General features: G+C 51.6%; 1 protein-coding gene across 1 annotated transcript; it reads right to left on the bottom strand.

Annotated features, from left to right (window-relative positions):
- On the bottom strand, positions 10,174-10,974 carry LOC109826650. Its single transcript, XM_020393670.1, has 3 exons — positions 10,665-10,974; positions 10,513-10,590; positions 10,174-10,415 (listed from the first exon to the last, which is right to left on the bottom strand). Exons 1-3 carry the CDS (start codon positions 10,972-10,974, stop codon positions 10,174-10,176), a joined length of 630 nt encoding a protein of 209 aa, XP_020249259.1.

The following is an 11,707-nucleotide window of genomic DNA, read 5'->3' as shown; positions in this document are numbered from 1 at the left end:
GATTCAGGTCTGAAAACTTTGGAGGGGGTTTTGTAGGCAATAAAAATTGCCTTTAAATTCTTATCAGAGAAGTTCAGAACAAAACTGCTAAAACCTCACCCGAAATAGCAAAAAAGGGGGAAAATACTGATAAAAAGGGGGAAACACAGATATCTCCCAAACCGTAAGGAATTTGGCAAAACGGAGGAAGCGAACCAAAGCCTTTGGCTAGGTTCGGATGGCTCCATCTCGTCGAGATAGGCGATTTTCATATATAATTCGTCCAATTCCGACTTACGGTTTGAAAGTTACGGCCTATTCTTCGATCCATGCTCTAGAGCTCGCCTAACGGCTTGAAGCTCGCCTGCAGACCCAGGTTCGTTTGCAGTCCCCAGCTTCGCCTGCAGTTGAAGCTCGCCTACAACTCGAAATTCGCCTGCAGTCCCAAATCCGCCTGCAGACCCAAGTCTGCCTGCGCACCTGAGCTCGCCTGCAAACCCAGTTCGCCTGCTAGCTCGCCTGCAGACCCAAGTCCGCCTGCAGTCCCAAACTCACCTGCAGACCCAGTTCGCCTGCAAGCTCGCCTGCAGACCCAAGCTGCAGACTCGCCAGCTCACTGTCAACTGCCCACTTGGAGTATGGGAACAGTTACATCAGTGGTCAAATCCCACAAATCAAGGGAGAGGGCACAATACTCCAGGCCCGTCAGATGGCCGTCCACAGTACGAATGAGCGGACAGGCGCCGAAACAGCCTGCACCCTCATAAATGCGGCTCACCTCAGTTGTCCAGGTGAAGGGACGAGAGCCGCCAACGCTCGGTGGTTGGTCAGATCCACGCAAGCATCTGACAGCCGTTGTCACGCATACGAGGAGGGGCTTTCCCACTCCTATGTAGCGTGATGCAGAGCACAGCTCTTCGAATGACCATTGACGGTACGAATGAACAGCAGGACGTCTCCGAACAACGTGTGGTCACATCCCATAATTCAAGGAGCAGTCAAGCTATCTCCCTCACCTCTATTAGTGGTCAAATCCCATGAATCAAGGGATAGCCCATGCCATCCCTTGCCTGTTAAAACCCATCTTCAGCAGCATGAAGAAGGGGGATTGGCCGTTGCATATTCTGCTGGCTAATCTCCCAAAGGTTGAACCTGGACCTTTGCCAAAGGCTCCCTCATTTGAGAACCGAAGCTCCGGCAGCAACTTCGATCGGATCGTCCAAGGGAAGCAGACTCGGCACGAGCACCGAGCGAGGCATCCTATCGCCACCTAAAGTCCCCACACAAAACAAAGAGGGCCTTCCCTCTGCTTCTGTTGTAAACATTTGATTTGTTAGTTTGTAATAAGCTTTCTTATAAATACAAACGAAACTCCTTTCTTCGGAAGAATCAAATTTTCACCCTACAGAAGATGGCGACCACAGTGGGAGAATCCGTTCATTCAGATGAATTGGTGGTGGCGCAGTCTGACGAAGTTGCTAACTGCTCCTACCCTCCGACTGGTATAGGAGGTTAAACTGCTCCCTACTCTCTTAATCCAAACGCCTCGAAAGGCTAAGGATAGAGGAGAAATTTTAGCATTGAGCCTAAGAGAAACTCCTTGACAACTTACCATGCTAAGGGCAAAAGCATGGGTAGTCCAACTCAAACGGTAGTTGGTAAAGACGAATCAAGTCCGTTGATAGCTGAGGATTTGCTCAAAATCCTAGAAGGCGATCATCAGCTACGAGTGAAGAGATCAACTTCACCGAGCTCGTTGGAGGGCTCCTCACTCCATCTGAGCAGGGATCACTTTACAGGTCTTCATATCCAAAGTGTTCCAGACCCCATGCGGCCTGATTCAGGTCTGAAAACTTTGGAGGGGGTTTTGTAGGCAATAAAAATTGCCTTTAAATTCTTATCAGAGAAGTTCAGAACAAAACTGCTAAAACCTCACCCGAAATAGCAAAAAAGGGGAAAACGCAGATATCTCCCAAACCGTAAGGAATTTGGCAAAACGGAGGAAGCGAACCGAAGCCTTCAGCTAGGTTCGGATGGCTCCATCTCGTCGAGATAGGCGATTTTCATATATAATTCGTCCAATTCCGACTTACGGTTTGAAAGTTACGGCCTATTCTTCAATCCATGCTCAGGAGCTCGCCTGCAACTCAAATTCGCCTGCAGTCCCAAATCCGGGCTTGAAGCTCGCCTGCAGACCCAGGTTCGTCTGCAGTCCCCAGCTTCGCCTGCACCTGCAAATCCGCCTACAGACCCAAGTCTGCCTGCAGTCCCAAATCCGCCTGCAGACCCAAATATGCCTGCAGTCCCAAATCCGCCTGCAGACCCAAGTCTGCCTACAGTCCCAAATCCGCCTGCAGACCCAAGTCTGCCTGCAGTCCCAAATCCGCCTGCAGACCCAAGTCTGCCTGCAGTCCCAAATCCGCCTGCAGACCCAAGTCTGCTTGTAGTCCCCAGCTCTGCCTGCAGTCCCAAGCTCGCATGCAGACCCAAGCTGCAGACTCGCCAGCTCACTGTCAACTGCCCACTTGGAGTATGGGAACAGTTACATCAGTGGTCAAATCCCGCAAATCAAGGGAGAGGGCATAGTACCCTAAGACCGTCAAGCGGCCGCTCACAGTACGAATGATTGGGCAGGTGTCAAGTCGACCTGAACATTCATAAATGCAGCTCACCTCGGCTGTCTAAGTCAAGAGCTGGATCCGCCAGCATTCGGCGAGCTGTCCATGCCCACTCGAGTACCGGGAACCCGCTTTCCCTCCAGGCCCGCCGAATAGCCGCTCACGGTACAAGTGGTCAGACAAACGCCAAATCAACCTGCACCCTCATAAATGCGACTCACCTCACTTGTCCAAGCGAAGGGGGAGAGCCGCCGGCGCTCGGTGGTTGGTCAGATCCACTCGAGTATCGGACGACCGTCGTCACACATACGAGGAGGGGCTTTCCCGCTCCTACTTGGCATGATGCCAAACACGACTCCTCGAATGACCGCTCATGGTACAGATGAACAACAGGATATCTCTGAACAATGTATGGTCACATCCCATGATCCAAGGAGTGGCCACGTCTTCTCTCCTCTATTTAAGAACCTCGCCCGGCTACAGGAAAGGGGTTCACACATAGTTAATTGATTAATTTAAATCAGTTAACTGAACCACTGGCTCTCGACTCCCAACGGAGTCGACGACAAGCTCTCTGCATCACTTTTGCATTGCAGCGCCACTTCCTAGTTCTGAGCCCCGATCGCCGGTGAACTAGAAGGTCCGAATTCTATCGATTTGAGCTTCTACTGTGTACTGAAGCTCTCCAGCAACTTCGATCGGATCGTCCAAGGGAAACAGACTCAGCATGAGCACCGAGCGAGGCGTCCTATCGCCACCGAGGAACCCACGTTAAACAAGGAGGGCCTTCCCTCCGCTTCTGTTGTAAACATTTGATTATTAGTTTGTAATAAGCCTTCTTATCAATACAAACGAAGTTCCCTGTTTTTGGGAGATCAAAATTTACACCCTACAAGGACCTGCATCCGACGAGGGCGTCTTGGCCCATCGAAGCATGGGGGATGGACATAGTCGGGCCAATATCTCCACCATCGGCGAAAGGTCATCGCTTCATCCTTGCGATCACCGATTACTTCTCTAAGTGGGCCGAAGCTATCCCCCTAAGAGAGGTCAAGACCAATGACGTGATCAAATTCATCAAACATCATGTCATATACTGATACGGCATACCCCGGCGTATCATTCATGACAACGGCACGCAATTCGTTAGCCATGCATTTACCAAGTTCTGTGACAAATTTCGAATACAGAACCTCTCTTCCACGGCCTACAACCCTTTAGCGAATGGTTTGGCCGAAGCTTTCAACAAAATTATCATCAAGATCTTGACCAAGCTGACTTCCACTAGCAAGCGCGACTAGAACGAAAAGCTAGGCGAAAGCCTGTGGGCATATCGCACAACGGTTCGCACACCGACTGACACCACGCCTTACTCATTGGTATACGGCTGTGAAGCTGTATTGCCATTGGAGATTCAAATTCCATCCCTCCGCGTCGCCTTAGCAACAAGGATGATGGCCGAGGAAAATCACCAACTGCGACTCGCAGAGCTCGAGGCGTTGGACGACAAGCGACTAGAATCTCAGCAGCACATTGAGTTTTATCAAGCTCGGATGGCCAAAAATTTTGACAGGAACGTCAAACGCCGAGCCTTCAAAGAGGGAGAGCTCGTGCTCTCCGTTCGTCGACCAATGATCCTCACTTCCAAGAAGAAGGGGAAATTCCAGTCCAAATGTGAAGGACCATTCGTAGTAGAGACAGTCTACTCGAACGGCGCCTATCGCCTCGTCAAGCCGAATGGCGATAAAATCATGATGCCCATCAACAGCAAGTATCTGAAGAAGTACTACCCCTAGTTCTCCTTCACTAACTCCCACGAGTGCACGAGTTTAAACTGGCCCTCACACCCTCCAAATGTTATAAGAGGTAAAACTATTCCTATGCTTCAAATTCTCGAGCCAGTTCATCAGTACAGGAGAACCGTCCAGTACAGGCGAATCGTACAAATCAGGCGAATCGCTCAGATCAAGCAGAGCACTCAGATCAGGCGAATCACCCATATCAAGCAAGCCTATCAGTCTAGGCGAAATTCACTCCACCAGCTAAACACCCTGTCTTGACGAATCTCTCAAAACAGGCGAGAATAGCATCTCAGGTGGGCGGCATCAAACACCCACTTGGTCAAACCTTCAAATAGTTAGGACCAGAACCAAAATTACTCACCTATCCTCTTCCAAAGGATGGTGGGTCCTCAAAGTCGTTCTAATCACGACAGTCCCTGTCACGTTAACATTAAACCTCTGACAAAATAACTCACCAATCCTCTTCCAAAGGATGGTGAGTCCTCAAAGTCGTTCCAATCACGACAGTCCCTGTCACGTTAACATTAAACCTCTGACAAAATCCCCTTACCAGTCCTCTTCAGAAGGATGGTAGGTCCCCACAGTTGCTCCGATCGCGACAAGACCCCATCAAGTTAATGATCACCTCTGATGATTGGCGTCGTTATTCCTACGAATAGCATAATGATCACCTCTGATGATTGGCGTCGTTATTCCTACGAATAGCACAGCCTAAGCAATAGCCTACCACGTGATGTGCTATTACTCCTGTCAATAGCAGCCTAAGCAATAGCCTACCACGTGATGTGCTATTACTCCTGTCAATAGTCACACTCCTACGTCCCTGAACTATTTGATCTATTCCAGATATTCTAACATTCCTTTAGGATAACTGATGGGTGGAGTCTACCACGCGATGACTCCTACCACAATCAATTGTCGCATTCCCAAATGTCGACAATTATCGAAGGCGGTTCGGCAGACGACTTGTCTGTCGATTCCCCAGGCAACAACTCGCCAAGAGGCGAGTTGAAGTTAAGTCCTTCAGTTGGCCGCAGAAGCAAACGATTGTTCTTCGCTGCAAACCAAGTGTTACCCTCTTGATCCCATCAGAGCTACAACGTGAAAATCGGAGTTAACCCGATCCCACGTTGCGAGCAACAGAGAATAGAACAAGAGCCTAAAACGACTAAGTCCAAAACAGAATGGTCAGAGGCTCGCCAGGTTCAACTCAAATGCCAAACAGCACAGACAAAGAAAGAGAAAACTGTGCATGCAAGGCAAGGATAAGCAAAACTAGCAAAAGAGCCACAACGGGCAAAAATTTACATAAGTTTTCAGTTTAGTTGTGATGCCCGAGGCACCAACTAAGTTAACGAAACAACAAAAAAAAAAGAGGACTTAGACAGCATGAGCATTACAGGAATTTCAGCAGGCTAAAAGAGCCAATCTTAGCCTTGACCGCAGCACGATCCGCCTCACGCCGGATCCTCGCCTTCTCCTTTTGCTCCTGCTGCCGCCTGGCCAAGTCCACTTCGCTGTCTTCTTCCTCTTGGCGAAGAAGTTAGAGCTCCCTCTCCACCGCTCCGGCGGCCTCACCGAGCCTCCTCGCCTCACGCTCACTGAGGCTCCCGCAGCCTTGCTCACCACGAAGAGAGCCAGCGTCCTCGAAGAAAGCCTGTCCAGGTAAGCTCGTCCATCCGGTCCAGTACCGCTTGGTGTCGCTTCCGCAGACGTCTGAGCTCAGCCTCCTTCGGCCCGAATATTCGCTTCGCCCGCCTCTTCACGCTCGAGCAGGAGACGCAGCGAGAGGGGCGGTGGAACGTCAGAGGGATCGTCATGGACAGTTCCTCGACGCCGCGGTACATCCACCCCTCCACGAAGCGTTCAAGCTCCCGCGCAACATCACCGTGTAACGAGGCATCACCCGCGCGGCGGACCGCCTCTAAACCCGCTTCCACGAGAGGAAGCGCATCATAATATCGCCCGTCGCCCACGCTGACCGAGATGGCGATCCTTTGCACCAAATCCACCAACTTCTAGAGGGGCACGAACGCGGGGTGAGCCACGGGGTCCGAAGCAGAAGACCCATGGACTGAACCCGCAGGAGAGGCCGGCAGGGTGCCGACGTCGACGACGGTGGCAGAAGAGCCGACGCCCTCGGAATCGCTGTGATCAGAAGAGGAAGCCATGAGGAAGAGAAGCTCTCTGCGGCAATCTCCTTCTAGCGGATTTTTCTCGAAGCAGTAAGAACTCTGCTGAAGAGAGGCGAGTACTGATATATATTCGAAAAGAACTCAACGGCTGAGATTTGTTACCCCAAGCGATCGAGCGGCCCAGATGTCCTGCGACGCTTCGAACTCAACGCCAATAAAGGCCATTCCTCTCGAGACCCCAAACCGACCGATCGGATTGGGCACGATAGGCAAAGCGTTCGGTCGCTTCACCATTAATGAGCATTAATGCGCCTGCAGAGTCTTAGCTGGCAAGCACTTAGGCCCGCAGACAGACGCGTGGCACAAGCTTCGCCCACAGTTGGATTTCTGACTGTTGGACAAACTCACCACTATCCAAATTTTGCCTGCAGTGTAAACTCGCCATCATACGAGTTTCGCCTGCAACGTAAATTTGCCATCAATCAAATTTGGTTTTCAAACGCAGACTTACCATCATACGGGTTTCGCCTGCAGTATAAACTCGCCAGCAGCTGAGTTTAACCTCCAAGCAAAACTCGCCGCGATCGAGTCTCGCCTGCAAACGGACTCGTCAATCAGTTGAGTTTCGCCAGCAATATGAAATCATCAGGAGTCGAGTTTCATCATCCTAGCGAACTCACCATCGCTTTAGTTTCGCCACCAGCATAAACTCATCAGAATAGAGTTTGGCTTTGACAATGGACTCGTCGTCATGCAAGAGACTTTGTCTGCGGCACGAGATTGTCAGCAATTACAGAGCGAAACACTGGAAAGCGACATATCAAAAGAGTATACGCACGAGGATCAGACACAGGCCTCATGGTATGCTTCTAAACAGTACATTTGAACAAAGTTATGGTCTTTTTGCAAAAGCGGAAGTCGTAACATTACGTTCAAAGAAGCAAAACATGCACCCAGTTTTCTTAAGACAATACATTTGAACAAAGTTATGACTTCATAAACAAACAAGTCATAAACAAAATGTCTTAACATAATCATAAGGCAGAAGTCTCAGTCGAACACGCTAAAAGTGGAGATCTCTTCTTTGGCCGCCTCCACCTTGCTCGCGTAGTCTTCTCGAGCCTTGTTTTCAGCAGCCTTCCGAATACGGTCCTCGCGGCTCGACCTGGCGGCAGCATCTGCCTGGCGCAAGGCTAGCAGGCGTCGAGTTTCCGTCTTAGCGTTCTTACTGACCTTTACAATGTCAGACTGGAGCCCCCTTCAAGTTCGCCTCCGCCTGTCCCAATTCGGCCCTCAGGCGAGCCATAGTGCGATTGAGGTCAATAATTTGCTCCTCTAGCAAATGTTGTTGACCCACCCAGAAATTGGCGACGAACTCCAAATCCGCTATTTCTCTGGAATGGGTCTCCTGCTCCAGGGCTTCCTGACGCCTGACGTGAGCCAGGCAAGACTCCATGTTGGCTTCCGGACCTTCCCGTAGCAAGGTCTCTAACCCTATCATGCGTGACTCCAAGAGACGGAGCTCGTGCATGCAACGGGTAGCGAGCCGATTTTTGCCCGATCGTCGCAAATTAGCCACGCGATCAAGGAGAGATTGGCTGAAGCTATCAAAGCTACCCATGCCAAGGTCGACAAGGGAAATCACCTGTCTCACAGCGCTCTCAAACTCTTCAATGTCAAAGCTACCCATGCCAAGGTCGACAAGGGAAATCACCTGTCTCACAGCGCTCTCAAACTCTTCAATGCGAGCCTGCCAGGACAAGGACTCGGAGGGAGCAGGTTCTTGGCTCGGAGCGAGCGCCATAATGGGCGAAATCTCGAGGCAGGGTTCAGCTCCCGGCTGGGGAGCAGAGTCTGAGGCGACGGAGGTCGCTGGACCCTCAGATTCGTCGTCCGAAATCAGGATAGGCTCGGTCGCATGCTCCTCGACAGCCGGCGCCTCCCCTCGATCTGCAAAACACAACAACAACACAGAGAGGAGTCAAGGGAAGAATACTTGTTCAACCCACGCGAGAGTCAGAACAGAAAGATACCTTCGGCCGTGGCGGCCTCAGCAGCGCTCGAAGAAGACGGTTCTTTCCTTTTCTTAGAAGCGACCCTCTTCACCTTCGGCGCCATCGGGGGTATGAGGAAGGAAAAATTGGGTTTACTCTGGGGAAGACAATGAAAAGGCTATAGATCCTCTTGATAGAGAGTAAGGGTGTTAAATACCCTAAGAACCCTAGGCGGTTACTCAATACTTGATTAGATCGTTCAAGGCTAAAACAGTTGAAGGGTAAGGCCGAACAAATCGGACCTTACCTGGACGGCCAAGATCCAACGGTTTTTCTTAAGCGCAATCTTCAACAATGGCCCGAATCGGGCGCGAGGGACGAAGAGCCCCACTACGCCGCATTCAGTACGGAGCAACGTGCCCACGTTCTCTCGGCTGACGTAAGCACAAACCAATACGTGGCCCACCGAAAGCGGAGCATATCTGATGGTGAATTCGCCGCTGAGATTCCCACGGGTCAAAGCTGATTGCCCTTCTGGAATTTGAGTCAATTCCAAATCCGCCTGCGGACGGAATCCGCTCGCAGAGGAGACAGGCTTATGGCCGAAATTCGCAGACAGCTGAAGACAACCCCTCATAACTAACGCTCTAGCTAACACATGTTAAAGGAGAAATGGAGCATGCACAGTAGCCAAAAAACAAAAGGATAATTTCATTCATAAAAAGAAATCCTAGTACAACTGGCAATCAAAGACAAAAAGAGGCAAATTACAAGGCTTTCAACCACAGTTTCGCCTTACGAATCTCCCTAGCATGACGAAGCTCTAGCCTCCTCAAGATCTCCTGGCAAAGATCGTCATCAGTGCGTGAGGCCAAGTCTTGGACGGTCTCCTTAACCTCCCTATAGGCTCGATCCTTTTCCCCAATGGAATTCGCCGTCAGTGCCCGGCGGGATCCAATGTTTTCCAATTCCTTGACCGCTTTGTCACAAGCCTTCTCTTGAATGGCCAATGAGGCTTGCGCTTTAGCTATAACTTTCTTCAGATTCTTGACCTCCGAAGACAAGCGAGAAACGCGGTTATCGGCCTTCTGTTCCTCGAGGGCCATTCGTTCATCCTCAGCCTTGGCCTGCTCTAACTCTGCTGACAATCTTGCCTCCAGTGACATGGTCTCGTTCAGGCGGCGATCGCGTTCTTCCACCGCTGCTCGGACTTCGTCGGATGCAAGGTCCACAAGAGTGGAACTCTTCGCATGAAGGGCAAGCAACTGTTGAATAGCCTCCTTCACTTCCTCCTTACGCTGGAAGTAGGGCTTCGCCGCAGTGTGACCAAGCCTCTTGATTAAGAAGCACACGATGTAGTCGAGGTCCTCTTCGAAGCTCTCGAAGGGGCAACTCTCATCCAAAGCGAGCTTGATGCAGCCGGCTAAAGTGTCTTGGAAATCAGCCACGGATCGTGCCGCACTCCTTTTTCGCTCGCGCTCCAAGGGAGAGAGGGCAGCATCCTCTATAGTAGATGAAATCACGGTGGGAGTACCTGTGGTCATAACCGTAGAAGTAGGGACTGGCGCCGCCAAAGCCGGTGTGACCAATGACGCCCTCGGAGCAGCGGTCACAGCATCAACGGCCGCCGCCGACAAGGAAGTGGTCACTTGCGGAGTGGAAGCGACTCTCGCGCTGATGGACGATCCCTAGCCGACGCTTCCGCAGGGGCAGGAGATCTCTCTATTTGGCCAGGCGCATCCTCACGAGCCAACACCTCTTCCTCACTGGACAACGCCTCATGAACCGAGACGTCATCATCCTCCTCAGATTCGCCCGTGTCACCAGACGAGCGACTCACCCAAGACGTAGGATCCTCTTTGCCAGCAGCCTCATGGGCAGGATCAGCTACAAGCACACGAAGAGGGTTAATAGAGGCCCCTCGAAAGGGACCCTATTGACTGTTGGGTACGGAAGAATGAGTAATGCTAAAACCTACGCTTACCTGAGCCTATGGGCCCCTCTTCATCTCCAACCTCCTCCTCTTCATCAGAAGGAATGGAGATCGCTTTCTCAACCGCACCTGCATAGGCCCAATACAAGTGTCAAAAAATGTAAAGTCAACGTTGCGCTCAAAGGTACTGTTACAAAGATTACCTCCTGATGCAGACGCAAAAACCGCTGGAACTCCTGTCTGTGGCCTCACGCCAGATTGCGGAGGAGCATCCTTCGAAATCGCCGGAACTGCCCCCGATGTGGCAGGAGAGGCGGGCAGCACAGCTCCAGACCCCGACGCGGAGATACTTACCTGGGGAACATTATCCTGCCCTTCCGCCGCTCGGGTGGTCTCGACCGTCTCATCGTGACGGGCCTTCTTGACCGCCTTCGCTCGAGAACTTTCGGCCGCGGTCTCTCGTTGATGTTTAGAGAGAAGCGAGCTACTCGGAGACAGAAGAGACGTCCCCATCTGTCCAACTCTTGGGCTCTAGACCGGTCTTGGGCGTCCGGATTCCCTTGGTTCACCAAGGGCATCCAACGAAGGACCAGGAGAAGGAACCCGAACCTCGGGAGCCTCAGATTCATCTAAACCAGCATCAAAACTCTCGGTGTCCTCAGCTGGATCCTCTGAGAACAGCTCCCTAGCAGTTTGGCGGCCCCTTCGCCTTGAAGAACGGAGAGACCCTCTGAGAGGACGATCGCGTTCCGTCAGACATGAGCTCTGGAACCAGAAACCAGAGGGATTAGCGCTGGCGCCCCGATACCACCGGCAGTATAGGAGCGTGTGGTGCAAATCACGATCCTTCGCGGGTAATTCAAAGCGAGCCTGGGTGCCACCAGCATGGGTCCAGAACCATCCACGAGCTCCGTCCACCAGTCCTCCTTCGAAGTGTAGGCGGGGATTGGCGTTGCCCACGTACAATTGATCGTACCCAAACTGGCGGGCAAACCTGCAAGGGATGTACGGCTCGAGGTAACACACAGAACCTGTGCGTAGGATGTGATACCCCGGCCGAATGTTTACCAACCATCGGAATGCGCCACGAGGAAGAGACGTGTGATGGTCCGTCGTCGGCTCATCCCTAAGAGACTCGCCGTATCTTCCTCCACTGAAGTAGGGGAAGAAGCAACGAAAATTATAGTGGACAAAGTGGGAGAGCGTCTTCTGCGCATCAGGAATGTCTTTACACTTCCAAGAGCAC

This window comes from Asparagus officinalis, chromosome 10, assembly GCF_001876935.1.
Source record: "Asparagus officinalis chromosome 10, Aspof.V1, whole genome shotgun sequence".
Classification (NCBI taxonomy): Eukaryota; Viridiplantae; Streptophyta; class Magnoliopsida; order Asparagales; family Asparagaceae; genus Asparagus; species Asparagus officinalis.
This window is presented reverse-complemented; position numbering and strand designations above follow the sequence as displayed.

Excerpts from the sequence above, each read along its gene's own strand:
- LOC109826650 (XM_020393670.1), bottom strand. The coding sequence starts at position 10,974 with ATGGGGACGTCTCTTCTGTCTCCGAGTAGCTCGCTTCTCTCTAAACAT. Across the intron at positions 10,591-10,664 it reads TTTTGCGTCTGCATCAGGAG|GTGCGGTTGAGAAAGCGATC; the intron begins GTAATCTTTGTA and ends GGGCCTATGCAG. Across the intron at positions 10,416-10,512 it reads AGAGGGGCCCATAGGCTCAG|CTGATCCTGCCCATGAGGCT; the intron begins GTAAGCGTAGGT and ends GTGTGCTTGTAG.